Source organism: Zea mays, chromosome 7, assembly GCF_902167145.1.
Source record: "Zea mays cultivar B73 chromosome 7, Zm-B73-REFERENCE-NAM-5.0, whole genome shotgun sequence".
NCBI classification, from domain to species: Eukaryota; Viridiplantae; Streptophyta; class Magnoliopsida; order Poales; family Poaceae; genus Zea; species Zea mays.
This window is the reverse complement of record NC_050102.1, coordinates 123,446,216-123,466,839: the sequence shown is the minus strand read 5'-3', so window position 1 is coordinate 123,466,839 and position 20,624 is coordinate 123,446,216. Positions and strand designations below refer to the sequence as shown.

The window sequence follows — 20,624 nt, the reverse complement described above, 5'->3', positions numbered from 1 at the left end:
AAGTTGTTGGAGATCGTATAAGTACGTCATCTACTATATACATCTTCTTCCATGTAGTCAATCACATGATGTTAGCTGGATCTTTTTTTCTTCAGAGAGAGTGGCATCAGAGAGATAACGACATCATTTGGTTCTTAGTCATGTGACCTATCCTTCTTCGCAAGCGCAATATGTTGTCTCTGTACTATAGGCATAAGATTCAGAGCTACGAAAATACATCTATGCTAAAATTCGCACACCGGAGCAGACCCCATCTCGTCAGCATGTGAGCGTGTTACTCTCTCAAACTTTCATAAAGCAAGCAGGCTGGTCTGAATAGCCAGCATTTTCACCTTTTGCCATCCTTCATAAAGCAAGATGGGTACTTCGTCGCAATGCCCTGCTACTGCAACTGCGCCCCCAGCTTGTGCAAATAGATCTAAGTCCTCGTCAGAGGTAAGCAATGTTATTCAAACTACGAATTCACTCATTTCTGTTGTGAATTTTAGTGTCAACACAACATAGAATTCCAAATGCCGCAATTTGCAAGTGGTTCAGCGTGGATAAGCAAACTGGATAGTTTTTAACAAAATCTTCGTCAGTGAAGAATCAGAATATTATGTTTTCTGTGTTCATATGAGTGCACTAATTGCCATTATTCTTGACATTCCAGATCTCCACATTCATGCAAAGCAAGAACTGGAACTCCATCCAGTCTCTAGGACCATAAACAATAGAATTGAAGATAGCCTTCCTGTTCCAGACAAGGACAAATAAGCATTTTATAATTTATCCGTTGCCCGAACCCAAATTATCTTCTGCTCATCCCAAAAAACTTGTCAGATGCCACCAGGCGAGTTCAGTGTAACATGAGTGCAGCAAAGAGTGTAGCAGAATGCGAATAAAATGGGGAAACGAGATGGGTTGCGTGTGACTGTTTTATTGGCGGCCATTACAGGTTGGTAGGGTTTCATGGGAACACAAGTATGCGGCCTCTCAGATGCTTCCTTTTTTTATTTTAAACGGAAAACAGAGGCTTCGTCATACAGGCAAATGAGTCGGTTAACTACTCACATGACTGATAATTCCATGGCAATTCTAGAGAATGCTAACTTGCTGGTCTGCTGGATTGATGCATCATATGGTGCTTCAGTTATAGTATAACGCAAGCGAATGCAGCAGCAGTCCACAATCCTGTCACGTGGTCACGCACAGAAACCATAGGTGGGGGTACTACGGCTTGGTTCTCCACCGAAATAGAGAAAGGATGAACTAGGAGGTACTGAAAAGGCTCGCTGGGACCTACAAAATGGAATGTCCAAATCATTATCCCAATTCAATTATTAATATATTAGCATTTGAACCACAATAACTGTTGGAAAAACACGAGAACAATGACAATAGTTACGATTATTTGACAAGCCAAGTGAATTCCATAGAGGAAGATTCAGACTACCTTCGCATTGTGTGGCATGATCTTTATGTCATGAGGTGGATGAAGCCAAGATTCAGGGGCATATGATAAGAAGTTCTCAAGCTTGCTCGTGTAAATATCGGCATATTGATGAATGTGATAGGAAAATGATGATTCCCTTCCCGTGTCTGTAAGAAATGTTGCACCAAAAGAGGTATTGAACAAATCTCGCATCCCAGATCGGCATTGACGTCTTTCTGCATTCAACTCATTGAGCAATGCTTTATAGACTTGGCCTTTCTCGGTGCTAACAACAGCTGCATGGACTTTCCCAAGTAGATCATGTATTATACTCAATTTTGCCTGCAATGCAAGATACACCGAGTAAATTGTTCAGCATCCATGTGGATGAAAATTTCATGAACTAACAAACTGCAAATGTGATAAGAGGAATCAAATAATATCTATCAGATACAAAAGGTAAATGCCATCGGTGTATCTGTAGATCAATTTGTGGTGCGACTGATTGCCCATGTCATGTTTTGGATTTTGCATACCAGGGGATTTACCAACCCGTGTCGCATAGCACTCCACAAAAGAATAACAGCAGCAAGAAGTGCCTAAAGACTAAGTGGGTGTTTGGTTCGAGGAATCACTCCAACCAAATTGAGGTAGTTCATCATGGGTTCATTACTCAAATTTAGTGGAATAACCATTCCTCATATTAGTACTAACTAATTATGAGGAATGAGGTGGAAATGGATCAACTCATTCCATTCCACGAACCAAACAAAAATAGTAATGAGTGAGAAGATGATGGACTAACTCATTCCTCAAACCAAACACCCCATAAGTGAGTCGCCTGAACCAAAACCTGCTAGCCTGTTTGAAAGTAAAGTATTTTTGTAGTTTCTAGACAATACCATGGTTTACAGAAATACCGTAGTATTTTATGCCATGAGCTGTTTGACTGCATTCCTGAAAACTGCATTTTCAAAACTATGGTATTTTAGATACCATGGTATTTTTAGAGTATTGGCAACTCTACTCCAACCTAAAGTTTTCATAACATGGCTAACTTTTGTCTAAATATCATGGTTTACAATGTTATATCCAAACAATAGCTAGTATTCTTGAAGCATAGTATCGTAAAGTATGGTAGTGTCATGACAATTGCAAAGTATAGTATCGTAAAATCATGGTTTTGAGAAACATTGTTACCAAACAGGCCCCGACTGTGCCTTTCAAATTGTACCGATCAACAGTGCGGCATGAACAGTTCCCTCTCACAGTCCCAATCTTGAGAGAAATATTTGTTAGCACCTCTAGATCATAATTCTTGTCTTTTTGGACAACAACATATCTCAAAAACATTTCAGAGTTATTGGTAGTAAAAGTTCTAAAGGCTCATCCAAAACAACAAGAAATAAGGAACTGGAATACAAACTAATCTGGGTGAACTTTCGTTAGAAGTACCAGTTAAGTGTAAGGAGGATAAAAATAAAGTATTAGGATACAATAAACACGACAAGCAGATGATATAGTGCACACCTGTTGGAATCGGTAGCTGTCACCGTTTTGGATTTCTATTTCATCCTGAAGTGACAATGCATGGAACATTGTCAAATGGTACAGAACATATTGTATGAAAAAAATAGTGTGATAATGTCAAGAAAAATCTAAAAAGAGAAATGTTAAGGTCTTAAAAAAACAAGTACATGTGTGTTCATGTTCTCTAGTAGCATATCCAACATATTCAAGATAAATATAACATAAGAGATTACTAATTTGAACATTTCAATACATTTCTCTTTTTTTATCTATTCCCAACTCAAACTTCTTGGGTACCAACTCCAATAGGATCAAGGTAACCTTAGATTGAGATATTACCAGTCAATAGGTGAAATGTTAAAATGCTAAAGCTGTGGTTCTTAAATTTCATACAATAATGCCTTGTGTGTAAAAAATATATCTCGAGTAAAAAGAAAAGCATCTACCTCAAGTTCTCGAATTACAGCAGCTGTTCGCCAACCAGCTTTTGAAGGTCCTCTCAAGTCACTCAAAAGATGGTCACCAAAATATATCACCTAATATATAGCACAAAAAATGAGATGAGAAATTCAAATGGAAATTTTCTAAAATGGTACGGAATTAAGGGAGAGAAAAAAGAGTGAAAGCTGTACCACTCGGAGAAAAGACAATTGAGAATACAGAAACTGATTCTTGTTTAAGTTCAAAATAACCAACCTCTGAGCCTTTCCATTTTGTGATCTGTAGAAATGATTTCAAACAGCCATGATAGTATACTTGATCTGGCAGAAACTTGTCAACTGCAGTAAAAGTTAAGGTGTCCTTTTGAGTGTCATACACCCTACAGTACAAGTAACCATAAAAATAGTTAGGAACCCAGAATTGAAGCAGATGTGATATTGCAGAACTTAGACAAAATTAATAATAAAAGGAAAAAAATACAATAACTGGCAGCAATATAGGTGCAGGTCCCTAAGTGCCGGTATTTATTAACACTACTTTCCATTAATATTCGAAGTTTAGCAACAAACTTACACAGATGCATCAGTGCAAAAACAATAACAATAATATCTTAGCAAGAAGCATCCAAAGTAATATTTTCTGGTTAGTAACACATAGATGCTCCACAGAACCTGAATGGGTGATCTGAGTTATAGAAAGTTGGTTTATTTGCCTGCGCAATCACAACATCAAACAGTTCCCTCCAGGAATTTCCATCAAAATGTTGGTCCTGCCCAACCAAATTGTGAAAATAGTCAATGCAGAGAATATTTGAGTAAGCAAAAATATTTTTCATATTACGCTGACATGCTACATTCTATTTGGAATAACTCACCAAAAAATTTACAAGAAAGACATAAAATTAATAATATAAAGAATTTCATTTGTACTCCATACCTCTCCCCTGTGTTGTAGTAGTATACAACAAACTTTAATGAATGCTAGAAACAAAGGAAGGAAGCATTATGTACATTCTAAATGTTCACTTTAAGCATCAAGAATATGTGTCAAGGGCTCAAGGCCAATGCATGGAGTGGCTGGCATGTGTCAAGTTAAAACATGATTTCATATTCTCAAACCAAAAGGTAACGCTCAAAGAAAAGATATACAAGGTCAAGACAGAACTCAGAAAATAAGAAAAAAAGGTTATATCAAAAAACATATATGTATTTCATAAACCAAATAGAAATTGGTTCTGGTTAAAAATCTTGCCTTTGGATGCTCAACAATATGGACAAAACATACAAGCAGATTTAGATTTAGAAACAAAACCTCTAGCAAATAACGCATCCCTCCATCTACAAAGTAGAAAGGCGAATTAGTAAGAAGAAATAGCTTTTTCCCTTTCTCTTTCAGCATCTTCAAGAAACGGAACACCTGGCTCTGCATGTCACAGGTTAGGCAACAGTCTTAGAGATAAGATATGAGAAAGAATGTCAAAAACAAGAAGCAGCTTAAGGTTAGATCATTGATAATTTGATATTTAAAATTCCAGATTAAAGAACCAATAAAAGTGTGCCACGGTGCCACCTACTTTTTTTATCAGAAATTTCTCAGGCTCGGAAAGAATTTGCCTGTGAATTAAACCACTTCTGTGAACATGCTGAATCGATTGATTAACATCCTCATATATGTAAGATGGATCAAACTCCAGTTTTGCATCTATAAAGTGTTGAACAATATCGGCAATCAGACATGCCTGTGAAGAAATGATCATCCCATAGTTAGAATGTGTTATGTCAGGACATAAAAAGAAGTACCAGTCGAGTCATATTTCCAGAGAAATTGCAAACAGATCCACCTTTCTTATGTTTCTAGGTCATAGATTAGTTCACTTCCCCTTCTAATTCAATAGCCCTTTTCCAAGTTTTTCTCGTCTCACTTTTGGTTTCTACTTTGGTTAGCACTACCATAGATAGGTATGGAATCTAGAGGGGTCATGGAAAAGTTGGGTTTATTCCCTTTATAACTGATATGGTGAAAAGAAAGGCAGTTTAGTTGCACGGAATGGCCTCAGAGAAATTACTTAAATTAAAAATAGTACATGGCACTAAATTCAATAGCTCTAGTTACTAATATGTGATACAGCATCAGCTTTAAGTGCAAAACATCGCTCCACATGGTAGGTCAGAACTACATGCATAGCTGCATGCCCTTGAAGAATGATCTAATATGCAAAAGTTGATATATGAATACAGAACACATAAAATCTAGTTAACCTATGAACAAAGCATTAACCATACTTGGCAATAATATGGTGGTCTAGTTGACATGCATATAAGGCAACTGACAGGGTACTATTCTTTTGTCCATGGGAGGCACGCCGGCCTGGAGCGCCTCCGCCTCGGGCCCGTCAATCTCCACCACCGAGTAGTTGGGGTTCTCCATGGTCACCACCACCGGCGTACCCCGCCGGACATCCCTCCCCCACGGGTAGGCCAGCCTCAGGCCCGGCGCCATTGCCGCCGACAACTGAAGGAAAGAACAGCACTCGCGAAGCGGCGAAGGTAAGGGAACACCAGCACCACTGACACTTCTGTTCTCACCGGGGCCCTCTGCCTCCACCTACCCGCCGTCGCTGCTGCCGAGAACGACGCGGAGCGAGCATCTCCAGCATCAAGAACCGCCTCCCGCCGCCTGGGATCGCGGAATGCAGCTGCGTCTGCGCAGGTGGGTGGGAATCAGATGGATTCACAGTAACTCCCCGAGCTTGCCGCGGGCTCAATTCCTAATCTTCCACCGCCGCAGGAGAGATGAGCGGAGCAGTGGTACTAGTAGTAGAGCTCAGCGGCGGGCGTGTGTGCCTCCTTTTTAATCGGGGGTACACCTGAAGACTTAAGGTCTTAGGTCTGTCCAGTTGGCGTTTTCTGTTAGTTTTTCCAATGGATCCTTCCAAAATACTTTTCTGGAATGTGAGAGGACTTAACTCTTCGATCAGGCAAGATGCTGTGAGAATGCTGGTTGATTCTGCTAAAATTGATGTTGTATGTTGTCAAGAGACTAAAATGCAATCTATTTCTAGAAGAGATATACTATCCATGCTTGGTGTCGAATTCACAGAATTTGTGTTCCTGCCTTCGATAGGAAACAGTGGGGGCATACTAGTGGCTTGGAAGAGGAATATTGGTCATACTGGACTCCAGAGAATTGATAATCATTGTGTTTCAGTGCAGTTCTGTAGACAAGACGGCCAGCCATGGTGGTTAACATGTGTCTATGGGCCTCAGGGGAATTCTGAAAAAATTATTTTTCTACAGGAGCTGAGAGATACCCGAGCGGCTTGTGTTGGCCCTTGGGTGGTTGCAGGAGATTTTAATCTAATCTACAAGAACAGTGATAAGAACAACTCCAACCTCAACAGGGACATGATGGGCCGGTTCAGATCGCTGATCAACGATCTAGCTCTTAAAGAAATTCAACTACATGGCAGAAAGTTTACCTGGTCCAATCAACAGGATAACCCGGTGCTTGTGAAGTTGGATAGAGTACTCTGCTCGGCTGACTGGGAATCCTACTTCCCAAATGTGCTTCTGCTCAGTTCATCCTCTCAAGATTCAGATCATTGCCCGCTGCTTCTTGGTCTAAAAGACAATATTGTTGGCAAGAGAAGGTTCCATTTTGAGTCCTTTTGGACCAAAATGGAGGGATTTCAGGACGTGGTGCTGAAGGCTTGGAATTCTGTACAGCCGGTCAGCTGTCCCTTCATCACCCTGGATAGGAAACTCAAGGTGACAGCCATGAGGTTACGCAGCTGGAGTGATAAGCAGGTAGGACATATTGTCTCGCAGCTTTGTCTGGCAAAGGAGTTGCTGCATAAACTCGAAATCGCTCAAGATCACAGGACCCTATCTCCGGCTGAATGCTGGCTTAAAAATAGACTCAAGAAACAGTCCCTGCTGCTGGCCTCCTTCAAGCGTACCATGGCAAGATTAAGATCAAGAATATCCAGGATTAAGGAGGGGGATGCAAACACCAAGTTTTTTCATATGCATGCTAGATATCGGAAAAGGAAAAATCTGGTGACCTTGCTGAAAGACGGTGATAATATTATTACTAGCCATGCTGCCAAAGCGGATTTAGTGGATCAGTTTTATTCCAACCTTATTGGTCAGTCGGTCTCCAGGGAGAATACCATTGATTTAGCTGCTCTCGGCCTCCCAGCTCATAACCTCTCCATCTTGGACGCCCCTTTCACTGAGCAGGAGGTTCTAGCAACTGTCTTGAACCTACCTGCTGACAAGGCCCCTGGCCCAGATGGTTTTACTGGGAGGTTTTATAAGGTTTGTTGGAACATCATCAAAGTGGACGTACTCAATGCAGTTTCAGCAATTTGGTGTAGGAACTTCAATAACTTGGATAAAGTTAATTCTGCATATATTACTATGATCCCAAAGTTTGTTGGGGCTGATCAGGTGAAGGATTTCAGACCGATTAGTCTTGTGCACAGCTTTGCAAAATTGGTAACCAAGATCCTGGCCAATAGGCTTGCTGGTCATCTGAATGAGCTTGTCTCCCCAAATCAGAGTGCCTTCATCAAAGGCAGATTTATACAGGACAATTTTATGTTAGTGCAGCAAACTTCAAGATTTTTACATCAGCAAAATAAGGCATGTCTTCTTTTTAAGCTCGACATCACAAAAGCCTTTGACTCGGTTTCATGGCCTTTTCTGATTGAGGTGCTGCAGGCTTTGGGTTTTGGCCAAATCTGGAGAAATATAATTTGTGGGTTACTTGGTTCCTCAACTACTCAAGTGCTGCTCAATGGGTGCCCTGGCAATAAAATCCAACATAGAAGGGGGCTCAGGCAAGGGGATCCCCTCTCCCCCATGTTATTTATTTTAGTCATGGATGTCCTTTGCCTTCTATTTGCCAAAGCTGAAGAGACAGGGTTGCTGCAACAATTGTCCAACAGAAAGAAACTTCATAGAATTTCTATTTATGCTGACGATGTGGCCCTCTTCCTGCTCCCAACTCAGAATGACATTTCCACTACTCTGGACATTCTCAACATCTTTGGGAATGCCTCAGGTCTACACAACAATGTGCAGAAATCCAGTATTTATCCTATCAGATGTTCGGAGCAGACCATCCTGGAGGTTCAAAGTTTGTTACCTTGTGGGGTGGAGTCCCTACCTTGCAAATACTTGGGTCTCCCTCTTTCTCTACACAAACTAACCAAACAGCAGCTCCTGCCCTTTATTGAGAAAATTGCAGATCTTCTCCCAAGCTGGAAGGCAGAGTTGTTGAACAAAGCTGGCAGAAGAATTCTAGTGCAGCATGTCCTAACTAGTATGACAATCTATACTGCAATGGCTATTGATTTTCCTAAGTGGGCTTTGGATGCAATTGATAAAATTAGAAGGGGATTCTTATGGAGAGGCAGAAAGGATGCTAAAGGAGGTCACTGTATGGTAGCCTGGGAAAAGGTTTGTAGGCCTCTACATATGGGAGGCCTCGGGATTTCTAACCTGACTAAGCTTTGTTGGGCTCTCAGAATGAGGTGGTTGTGGCTGCAAAAAACTGATTCTTCGAGGCCATGGGTGGACCTACCCATTCAGGTCCCAAGTATTGCCAGGTCCTTCTTCTCTACAGTGTTGATGTCAGAGGTTGGCAATGGTGCGAATACTCTTTTTTGGGTGGATAAATGGATTAATGGGAAAAAGGTAGCTGATATTGCACCAAGACTGTTATGCACCATATCAAAAAGAATTGCCAATAAAAGAACAGTGCAAGAGGCAATGGACAATAGGAGATGGATTAGTGATATTAGGGGCGCTCTCTCAGCAGGGGCCTTGATTGATTTTCTGCACCTCTGGGAAGCTTTAACGGATTTTCAGCTGCATCCTGATATTGAAGACAGACACATTTTTTCCATAGCGGCAGATGGTAACTACTCAGCAAAAGTTGCTTATGAAGGGCTCTTCCAGGGATCGTGTTCCTTTCTTCACCACAAAAGAATCTGGAAATCCTGGATGCCACCCAAGTGCCATTTCTTCCTGTGGCTGGTGGCACATAATAAATGCTGGACTGCTGATAGGCTGCAGAAAAGAGGCATGAACCATCTGGCTAGGTGCCCTCTTTGTGATCAAGAACCTGAAAGCATTGATCACCTGTTGGTTTCCTGTGTGTTCTCAAGAGTTTTCTGGTATAGGCTTTTGAGAAAGTTTGGGTTACACAGCTTATCCCCTCAGCAAGTGGAGCCTTCCTTCCTTGGTTGGTGAGAGAATTCCTCGGCTCAGGTCCTCAACATGAGAAAGAAAGGACTGGACTCCCTTGTTGCTTTAGGGGCCTGGATGATCTGGAATCATAGGAACAAGGTGGTGTTCGATGGAAGGACCCCCTCTATCTCCTTCCTTCTTCAAGCTGCTGATGATGAACAGGAGACGTGGCGACTGGCTGGTGCCAAGGGGCTTTCCTTTTTGGCCAGCCAAACTACCTAGCTCCTAGGGCTGTAGTGTTTTTTGTCCAGTTTTATGGATAGCTTTGTGTATGCTTGTTTCTGGCCTCCATAAGGAGTGCTTGTACCTGGGTCCTTATGGCCCTTTATTTTCCCTCTACTTTAATATATGGGTGCGCAGTCCTCCTGCGCTCTTTCGAGAAAAAAAGACAGGGTACTATTCTGTAAGTAAAAGGACACGGTAAAAAGAAAAGAATAGAACTAAGGCTCAGATGAATCCAAATGTACCTCACTAAAACAGAAGACATCCATCAGCCCAACAAGATGACGAGCTTGATCTCTGCCAATATGCCGTGTGCCATAGAGCTCTTTTATCTCACTCAAACTCAGCTGATTAACAAGCATTAAGGTAAGAAATTATATTAATAGGCTGCATATTTTTACATAATGTAATTATTGTTGGAGAAGACAAAGAAAAGGCATAAAAATATCACATCGAAATTATTTAAATGTGTAATCTACGTTCAGAATTATTTAACTAAATACACCAGCCAAAGTTTGAGTTCAAGTGTTCAACAGTTAATTAACAAAAGACAGAGTGATTGCTCATGAGAAGAGAACCTACATATTTACATATTAATACACCCTATATGTAACTAGTGCATAAACCAAATAACAGTCCGCATTAACAAACTTCTAAATATAGTATGAAAAAAAAAACTCAAGTATGCATAACTTGGAGGCCCTATCAGAAGAGCTGATGAAGAAAGAGATTTATGGGAGCTTGCTGGGGCCAAGCATCTGGCTCTCCTAACAACTCCCATTCCGAGGATCTAACAGGGATCTAGTAGGGGGAGGTTGATGTCATTGTTATGGATCCTTTTATGTATTTCCGTTTCTAGCCACCATGATCGGCCTTTTGTCCTGTACTGGTCCTTTTAGGACCTTTTTTATTCTTCTTAATATAATGAAGCGCAGTTCTCCTGTGCGTTCCAGGAAAATAAGTCTTGCAAGTTGAATGCAACCATTTGAGAAAAGAATGGATAAAACAATGAAGTTTGAGATCAACTGTTATGGATCCTAGTTCATAACGGGATAAACGGCGCCGGGAAAATAGGCGGGTGGAGTCGGCTTGGGGGGACTAGACTATTAGAGAGATATGGGACTAATTCTTCTTCATTGATTCCCCTTAAGGAGGTACAACCCATCCTTATATAGATAGGAAGACTTGGCCTCTAAGTAACTAACTCTATCTTATCTAATCTAATCTCAAGTAACTAACTCAATCTTATCTAATCTAATATCCATCCACTAATCCTAACCCTGAGCCTATCCCTATGACCTCCATGCCCTGGGCTACCACCCCATGACATTCCTCCACCCTTCGAAGACAGCTCATCCTCGAGTTGTAATGGGGTGCATGGCAACACCCTTGTTATCTAAGTTGATCTGCACGTGAAAGTGCAACCCTAATTAGAAGCCTTTTACATCTCGGCTTTAATGTATTTGCAAATAAAATAAATAACCTAACATATGCCAAGGTTAGTCCTCCTAGATCCCATGGGAACAACCCCGTCCAGGTTGCAAAGGCCAAGACGTGGCAGCTCGCCAGTCCTACGGCCTGAGCTGCCACGAGTTCCAGTGGAGACAGCACCACCCAACCAGATGTGTTCTTGCTGTCCACATCATGGTTATTAAAATGTCGCTTAAACGTCGTTTTAGTGTCGTTTAAACGCTAAAACGTAAACTATGGATCAGGACGGTGAACTAGAGTGAAGGATCGTCCAACCCTACCAAAGGTATTGTCGCCCCATGTGACGCGTGTTGCTCAACACGCGATATCGATGCAAGTCGTTGTGCCATGGAACGACGGACCGTAGCCTGCAGCCGCACCGCCGCTGCCACTTGTCGTGCTTGACGCCGCACCAGGAAGCCGTGTGCTGCAGCCTGAAGACAGCAAGCCACTGCCTGCAGCCGCACCGCTGCCGCAACTTGCCGCACTAGACGCCACGCCAGGAAGCCACGTGCGGCCGCCAGCAGTCGCGTTGCCACCGCTGATCGGTGGTCAGACTCCACTTTTGTTGCGAGTAGATCACGAAGCTAGAGGATAGCAGATCGGGCCTGCACTAGATCTGTCCTGGCACGAACAAGCTCCTCACGCCAGGTGCGGAGATCAATGTTTTCAAGTCGTCTAGTCGAACCTAGTCGTATAGGGACCGATGGGTCGATTAGTCGCGATTAGTCGTCGACTAGGTCAACTAATCGACCCTAGTCGAGCTGGTCATCTTAGGAGAGGAAAGCAAAGGCTGAGTACTGACCATCAGACGATGTGCTCATCTTAGGAGAGGACTCTGTAGTGCTGCACAAGGTCAAGGTAAGGGTAGGACAGTGGCTCCTTGGGCGGCAGTGGTGCATAGGGTTAGAGGGGGAGACGGACGGCGGTTCCTCCTTGGGCGACGTCCCACACTCCGGCTCTATCTTTGGACTCGTAGGCGGAGGCGGCAGTCGGGTCTGTCTTGGATGTGGCCGACGGCTCCTCCATCGGGCGACGGCGCCTCTATCTCGATGGCTCCCGACGGTGGCACCCGACGACGGCTCCAGGTCCTTGTGCCCTGGCGGTTGTGCGTGAGCGAGAGAAGGGCCTAGAGGGGTTGTGCGTGAGCGGGAGTATATTTTACCGGGGTGCTTGTCTAATTCTCAAGTGTCAACCCTAAAGCCCACAAAGCAAATTGTGGCCCAGTAAAAACCCCAGCTGCAAAAGCCCAATAGCCATCAACAAAGGCATGTCCAAACTAGTCGTCCTCTCCCTAGTCGGACGACTAGTCGGACGACCATAATTCTAGTTGTACTAATCGCCTTGGTGGCCCTAATCGTTTCCAGTCCACCGACTAGTCCGATTAATCGCGATTAATCGCGATTAGTCGGACGACTTGAAAACACTGGCGGAGATGGTCTGCAGCAGAAGTCATGGGAAAGGATCTTTGACTCATGATACCAGATGTTATGGATCCTAGTTCATAACGGGATAAACAGCGCGGGGAAGATAGCCGGGCGAAGTCGGCTGGGGGACTAGACTATTAGAGAGATCCAAGACTAATTCTTCTTCATTGATTCCCCCTTAAGGAGGTACAACCTATCCTTATATAAATAGGAAGACTTGACCCTCAAGTAACTAACTCAATCTTGTCTAATCTAATCTCAAGTAACTAACGCAATCTTATCTAATCTAATATTTATCCACTAATCCTAACCCTGAGCCTATCCCTATGGCCTCCATGCCCTAGGCTGCCACCTCATGACATCAACAAACATCCACTGTCATGCAATCTATGACATTGTGTGAGCCTAAATTTTTACATATGAATTGACCCAATAATAATCATGTAAACCAGACAACATAAAAAACAAGGCTAGCAAACTTCTCAATACATATAGGGGTTGTTCGCTTCAGATTAAAGCCAGTTTTTCGGATTGCTGCAGATGTAATCTGTTGAGTTTGTGATCCAAATTCTACATATGGAGGCTGTGTTGGTGAGCGGAGCGGAGGCCCGTCACCGAGAGGCTTGAGCCAAAGCGTAATTAGGGTTTTTTGTGCTACGCATTGTTTTCTGGTCGAGCGACCAGCTAGTCGACCTAGGGGTCCGACTAGGCAACTAATCTCGATTAATCGACGATTAGGTCGACTAATCGACCTCTGGTCGACCTGGTCGTATACTAGTCGTCCTGTTCATCCAAGACATATGTATATAGTATATAACTAATTAACTATATACGGTATATAACTATATATAAAGGGTAGGGTAAACATGACATGAATTCTGCAATACTGATCAAAGGAATAAGGATTCAGAGGATGGCAACATGAACAAGGATGGCAATATGAACAGAATCTCTATTCTCTAATATGAACTGAGTCAGAAACATAGAAGGACAGAACACAATACAGAATACAGAAGTAAATATGACTATCACTGAATCTAGGGCCTTGCGTTGCGCGCCGAGGAAGACAAATTGGGGCCAAGGTTTTTTAATACATCGACTGTCACTGAATCTGTGCACCGGTGATCAACTTACCAGGAGGCAAGAGCCTTGTGCAGTGCGTCGACGCCAATGATCAAAACCCAAGAGCCAGGAGGACAGAGAACGACAACAGGAGAAGAGAAGAAATTAGAGATAGAGAACCAGAACTGCAGAAGGAAGGAGATGAAGACGCCAAGAATCGAGGAGATTAGACACAAACCGTCGTGTGCAAGGGTATATCACGACGGCGCCTCTGACGGTTCAGCTCCTGTAGCCGGACCGCCCGCCAAAAAAGGCCTACAAATTTTTTACATCATACAAACCCTAGTCGCTAAGTACTGTCTGATCGAGCGATTTATCGGGCCTAGTCGGACGACTAGGTCGACTAGAACACCTAATCGGGTCGGGTTCCCTAATCGCTTACCCTAAACCGACCAGCCCGACTAATCGCGATTAGTCGAACGACTTGAAATCAGAGGTGCTACGTCACAATCATTACTCCTCTTGTAAACCGTCGTCTAAGGATGGCGTTCTGTAAACACTCCACATCATAGTGAATGTTTCGTCTGCTGGTGCCTGTGGTTTTTCCCTTCGCGTTGAAGGGTTTTCTACGTAAATATGTGTGTCGTGCTCTGTGGTTTGTTGGTTGATCTACTTCGTTTTGTCTGCCGGTTTTGCTAACATAATCCATAGAGACAAAACAATGTAGAAGTAGTAGAAGCCGCTACGGACTAAAGCCAACCGAACAAGATGATAATTATATATCTTGTAAAGGAACTAAAGCATGCATAGTTATTTAAGTTAGATGCGAGTGGTTGAGATAAAAAGGAGAAACAATGAATGAGAGAGCATATTACCCTTTGCCGCCCAAAGAAGCAACCATCTGGTTCAATAGAGCCGAAGAAATCAAGCTTGAGTAGGCACCCTTTAAGTCTGTCATAGTACAAACCCCTGATGGGGAAGGTGCGGTCATACTCGTACTGCAAGCAACTCTCCGGATACTTCAACTGCAGAAAACATCAGGTCCGCTCAGAAACCACAAGGGCAGCATTCAGTCATCCATGCAAAGATGTGATGACACCCAAGAAAGAGAGGAACCAAACCTCATTGACCAAGTGCCTTTTGGCAAGATCGTAGATAAGGCATTGCAGGTGCTCGGAGTAGTGCGACAGCGTGTAGTCGTAGTCGAAGCCGTAGACCTGGAGGTCGTCCAGCTTGACGTTCTTGTTGACGTAAATGCCTGAAACCCGCGACAGCGTCCCAACGCTAGGCCAGCAATGTTAAGAGACTGAAGAACCGATCTGTAAAGCAAGACTGTAGGAGGATAGGGAAGCGAATGGGCAATCGAGATTCCCTTTTCCCGACCTTGCGGATTCATCTTGGGCATGTCCTTGATGGCGGCGGGAATGCTGAGGTAGTTGCGCTTGGCGTCATCGAACTCGCGGCGGATGCGCTCGATCTCGTCCTCGCCGGCGCCGGACCGCAGCGTGGTGGAGAGCGTGCAGAGCGCGCGCAGGTCTGTAGGGAGAAACGACAGCCCCAATGTCAAGGGAGACACGGTCAGCAGTCAACCCCATTCCGCAGCGGCATTCCGTCGAACGGCTCTAGTGCAACAACCTCCCAAGGACCGCAGCGCCGTCGCAGAGAGCGCCGGCGACAGGAGACCGTAGCGGTCGAGGAGGCGGAGGCGAGCCAACGCCATTGGGGCCTGCCTCGAGTTTGTCGGTCTGCCGGTCGGTCGCCGACGTGAAGGTGAGGGACGGGCGCAGGAAACGGCTGTTTTTCCTAGGCGCCCACGGGAAAAGGTCGCGCTCGCGGTTGCACTTGCACTTGCACACTTAGGCCCTGTTTGGGAACAAAGTTTTTGAAAACCACAGTTTTTGAAATACTATACTATACTTTAGTTATGACAATACCGTAGTTTATAATACCGCAGTTTTGAAAACTGAGGTCCAGAGCTAAGTTTAGAATGCCTTAAAACAACTATAGTATTTGCAATACTTCAGTTTTGAAAACAGAGATTTTACCCAGCTTGCCAAACACCATTATGTATATAATACTGCAGTATTTGAGAATACTGCAGTATTCTTCCAAAACTGCAGAAAAACTTTGTTCCCAAACACCCCCTTACATTACACGGGAGAAGGCTGACTGCGGCCTGCGGGAGAGGGACGTGTCCTAACGTGTGGGGCCACATGTACGTCCCGCCCAGTGGAGCTCTGCTTTGTGGAACGGTGGGGCGCGCGGCTTCCTTTTGCTCGATACACGATGTCTGAACTGCTGTGACCATCACTGACGTGTGGAGCCACATGTACGTCCCGCCCAGTGGAGCTCGTGGGCTGGTGGCCTGGTGGGGCGTGGGTAGGGCTGGTACATATTATCTACGTAACAATTGATGAACATGTTATATGTATGTGTGATGTCTATGACTCATGAGTTAAACTAATGATTGATGAACTGTGTTTATGTGTTAAATTAACCTATGCAAATATAACTGTGAGTTAAACTAATGAACATATGTATGGATAGTGAATTTGAGTGATGAGTTGTGTTAATTTAGTATTACATTGTTGTGCTCTGTGAAATTATAAGTATAATTACTATTTTATATTATTAAATTAGTTTGAAATTAACTAGAAATTGATTAATATATACATATTGTTTTTCTACTATAACTCACGAGCTAAACTAGCCAAACCGAGTTGATTCTGTGACTCGTTAGCTTAACAAGCCAGTTCAAACTCGGACGAGTCGAGCCTGACTGGATATCCAGCCCAAGGCGTGCGGCCTCCTTTTGCTAGATCCATGAAACCTAAACTGTTGTGACAGGGGCAGTGGCATGGCACCCGTAGAAAAGAAGACGACGATGAGCGAACGGGGCCCGGCCTCCAGGATCGGGAGAAGTGGAGATCCTGGTGTTAGTTGGGGTAAACCTAGCGGCCCATCTCTGCACGTCCCGATCCAACCAAAATGACGGGCTCTCGTTTCCGTTGTGCATATGCAGGCTTTTTGCTAGATCCATGAAGCCTAAACTGTTGTGACCACGCAAGCAGGGGCAGTGGCATGGCGCCTGTAGAAAAGAAGACGACGCTGAGCGAACGGGGCCGGCCTACGGGATCGGGAGATCCTGGTGTTAGTTGGGGTAAACCTGGCGTCCCATCTCCGCACATCCCGATCCAACCAAAATGATAGGCTCTTGTTTTCGTTGTGCGCGTATTCCATAGACTCGAACACCATCCATCATGTGCAGGGTGTTGAGAACTACGTTACCACGGATCACCAGATCCGCACCCTTCCCTCCCGTCAGTAGATTAGGCGCGAGAAGTCGTGGAAGACTCGTATCCCTTCCCAGAAGCACGACAGTGAAACACACGAGACACAGGATGTAGGGTTGGGCCTCTGGCCTCTTTCTCTTCTCTGTATTATGAGGGGGTGTACAGGTTCCTTATATAGAGATGTGAGACCCCTCAGGGGCAAAGCAGGTATTTGCCCACATAACCCTAACTAGGGTTACTTAACACTCCCCCTTGGGCGAATACCGCGACCAACACATGCCTCGTTAAAACTCCGAAAAACCCAGTGGGAAAATGTGGAGAAAGAGTGCATGGTGATACAAATTGCATTTGCACTTTGTTGCCTCGTTAAAAACCTCATGTGAGAAACTTCAAGAAAACTCACCAAGGGAAAAAGAGTACAACAACTGTCATCGGGACAGATTTCGATCCTCTGGGATCTAGATTCTATCGAATCTTCTACAAGGGCTAACTTTTAGAAATGTGCTCCCCCTGATCCTTGCAAAACCGTATCAATAAGGCAAAACATCTTCTTCTGGAAGTATATGCACCTAAAGATTTAGCAAACAGATTGCATATCTTTGCAAGGACTATTTCAGGAACTTTACCTCTACTCACTTCTAGGATATACGAGGTAAGTGCACGTATCAATATAAATAAGCCAATTTGACCGATGGCGTTCGATAGACTGGATCTATATATTTGATAGAAAATTCCATAAAGGTTCACATCAAGCTCACGCCTTCAGGGCATAGAATATGACATTTATTGTCTCGCGATTGTCCCTCATCCCTCATTCGCTCCCCCTGACGATGACATCTGTCAAAGTCGTTATCCCTCATAACTCAAGCATATTCTTCAATATATATGTCTCATTGTTCATCTAGAATAACGAGAATGGATGAGGTTGGGGTGCTATCATTTTCTATCTTACACCACAATTTATATATAGTTGTGCAAAGCAAATAACATGTCCTTCAATAGGACTTAGGGGATAATATAGTTGCAATAGTACATATTCTAAATATGACACATCGCTCGAGGCGTTCATCCATTGCAACATCTATGATGGTGTAACAAAAGTCCATCTAAGATCGTAATCCATCAGGGATTTTTCATCGATCAGATACATCGTTATAGTCTGTCATTCTAGCACAATAGAGATATTTTGCCAGTAACACCTAAACCTTATAGGTTTCTGCCATCAGGGCTTTGGAGGATACCGTAATTCCACATATAGTGGAAATTACCATGAGTAAAACTCATGGAATGCACATGTGCTTATTCGGTGAACTTCAAGTCCTTTGGTACCTCATCTTATTCCTTTTCGGGTCTGTATGGGTCTTTATCCCTTTATAGGGATTATCAAACTTTGGTGTTCAACACAGACTTTGTTTCTTCTGGATAGGTTCCATCTGGGAACGATAGTCTCAACTAGGAGATATTCTCCCTACATAGGAGAGTGATCATTCATCATGAATGTATTATTCGGTATGAGATTTATATGTTGCATATTTATAAATCAAATATATGAATCCTCATAGGATCTCATGACGGATCTTCGGAATCCTATTAACTGCATAATTTAATTCATGCCATTTACCAGATATATTACATAGCAGAATAGTGTTTATTCAACACATATGTGGGATGGGTCTCTCACAAGACCACTTGAACCATCGCATTCACCACACATTATTTCAATAGTGCCCATAATGTCCAAACTTCAAGCTCGCGACTTTCACTTTGCGATTCTTGGTTCAACCTCGATTGCATTTATCAATGACCCGATAAGAGAGCTTAAAGCACTCATGCCTAGGACTTTGTTTTGGATCCGTTTGCAATCTAGAGAGGCAAGATAGGTGTCGACATATTTGTCTCCCACATTTAATAATAATCTCTGTCATTTCCCAAAATGAAAGATTCATTGTTCCGTATTCCCAGCACAATGATATTGCGCGCATTGCTAGGAATTTCATCATCAAGATGAACCTCTTTGTGAGGCAAATCACCATCAGGGTGAATTAATCGGAGGAAAGTTATCACAAACCACGTGAATCTGCAATCAGAACATATGCTTTGACTAAGGCCGATGGATCATATTCGCAAGCGTCCCCGCAGAATAGATCAAATGCCAATAAGTCAAATGTGGATATGATATTAATCCCGGGTATATCCACATCTACATCAGGTAGAAGCATTCAAACCTATTTTGTTACTCCTCAACGATTTCTGGCAAACTCTATATTCATAGGAGTACACACCGAACGACAGGTTCAGTTTAGCTTTTGTGCGTTTAATAGAATATTGAGGCATTATACTATATGGGCATTCCTCCCCCTAATGCCGAGATGTTCTAAAAGCATACAGATAAAATCCCCAACCGCAATCATCCAGTTGTGGCCAGTGTATGCTATTGCTTGTGGTGATTTATTTGGGAAATCTTACGCACATTACAGATAGGGGTTTTATGCAGTGAGGTTTGCACTTAGATTAATGCAGTGGCATGAATACTGCATCATTTTCCGTCAATGTGAAGGGTTAGTCTCAACTTCTAGCAAGACTCGCAACAACAAGTTGCTTTGTGGTTACAATTCTGCAAACTTATTGTTATTACTACCAAATGCATAGTCAATCATTAAGATTTAGAATGATATGTGCAACACTATTTTATCCATAAGGGTCCTTCAGGGGCTCATGCATACCATTCGTCGTTTGGAGCCATTAGTTGACTTCAGATCAACAAGTAAAATGACCATCAGGGTCTAACGCTCACAAAGACATTCATTGGTTGCATTGTGCTTTTAAGCACATAGGAAAAATGTGTGTAGATAATGGTAGTAAAGTGCACGGCATCAGGACAATGCTGCCAAGCAAATATTTTTATATGCATAGATGTATAGTCGAGCTCGTTTTTATCACTGCCCATGGTTTACCCAATTACTCATACTGTTCTGAAATTGGGTATCAATTTGTGCAACATTTTTAGGTATTATAATTTTGAGAGAGAATTTATAACAATAGTTAATAATTTGTTATGCTGCCAGCAGGGCAAATATTTCTCCTCATATTATATACCAATTTGTTCTATAAAGCATTATTTCGATCTCTTCGTTGTTCGGCAAAAAGAGAAGCTTTGGAATAGAACAGACAAGGCCAAGAATTCATTTTATCTGGGAAAATCACCATATAACTAGCTTTTGATGAAGCAAATGATGATAACTGCTTGGCAAGAATGAAATAGGACTGGTGTCCGCCTAGGATCCGTCTTCAATAACAGATAATACTGCTCTCATACGAAGGAGTCACCATGACTAGGGAGAATGCAACAGGTCTCCATAAGATCTTTATATTTTTATCACAAATTTTCATCACTAGTAGTCTAGTGGTCAAGACATATGGCTCTTCTGCCTCCGAGGACCAAGGATATGTTAATGTCTATTTTAGCCTCAAGCTCTGTGGTGATGTGGGATTTCATAGTTATTTGTCT

The 20,624-nt window shown here is 43.1% G+C and overlaps 1 protein-coding gene across 3 annotated transcripts; it reads right to left on the bottom strand.

Annotated features, from left to right (window-relative positions):
* Window positions 1-734: 734 nt before the first annotated feature.
* Window positions 735-15,681, bottom strand: LOC100384794 (uncharacterized). 3 transcript variants are annotated; one of them, NM_001177240.2, is made up of 13 exons: window positions 15,459-15,630; window positions 15,207-15,359; window positions 14,945-15,081; window positions 14,699-14,848; window positions 10,110-10,211; window positions 4,959-5,123; window positions 4,697-4,807; window positions 4,057-4,154; window positions 3,641-3,764; window positions 3,391-3,480; window positions 2,945-2,989; window positions 1,436-1,756; window positions 765-1,281 (listed from the first exon to the last, which is right to left on the bottom strand). In NM_001177240.2, exons 1-13 carry the CDS (start codon window positions 15,541-15,543, stop codon window positions 1,252-1,254), a joined length of 1,611 nt encoding a protein of 536 aa, NP_001170711.1. In that variant the 5' UTR covers window positions 15,544-15,630; the 3' UTR covers window positions 765-1,251. The 3 variants fall into 3 exon arrangements, with proteins under 3 accessions (XP_020396264.1, NP_001170711.1, XP_020396265.1); XM_020540675.3 differs by lacking the exon at window positions 4,959-5,123 and having other exon boundaries at window positions 735-1,281; window positions 15,459-15,681; XM_020540676.2 differs by lacking the exons at window positions 765-1,281; window positions 1,436-1,756 and adding an exon at window positions 1,763-2,692 and having other exon boundaries at window positions 15,459-15,681.
* Window positions 15,682-20,624: the final 4,943 nt, after the last annotated feature.

Coding starts and splice junctions, on each gene's coding strand:
- LOC100384794 (NM_001177240.2), bottom strand. CDS start 15,543: ATGGCGTTGGCTCGCCTCCGCCTCCTCGACCGCTACGGTCTCCTGTCG. Junction 5,124..10,109: donor ATGTCTTCTGTTTTAGTGAG/GTACATTTGGAT, acceptor ATTTCTTCACAG/GCATGTCTGATTGCCGATAT. Junction 1,757..2,944: donor ACAGCTACCGATTCCAACAG/GTGTGCACTATA, acceptor CTTGCATTGCAG/GCAAAATTGAGTATAATACA.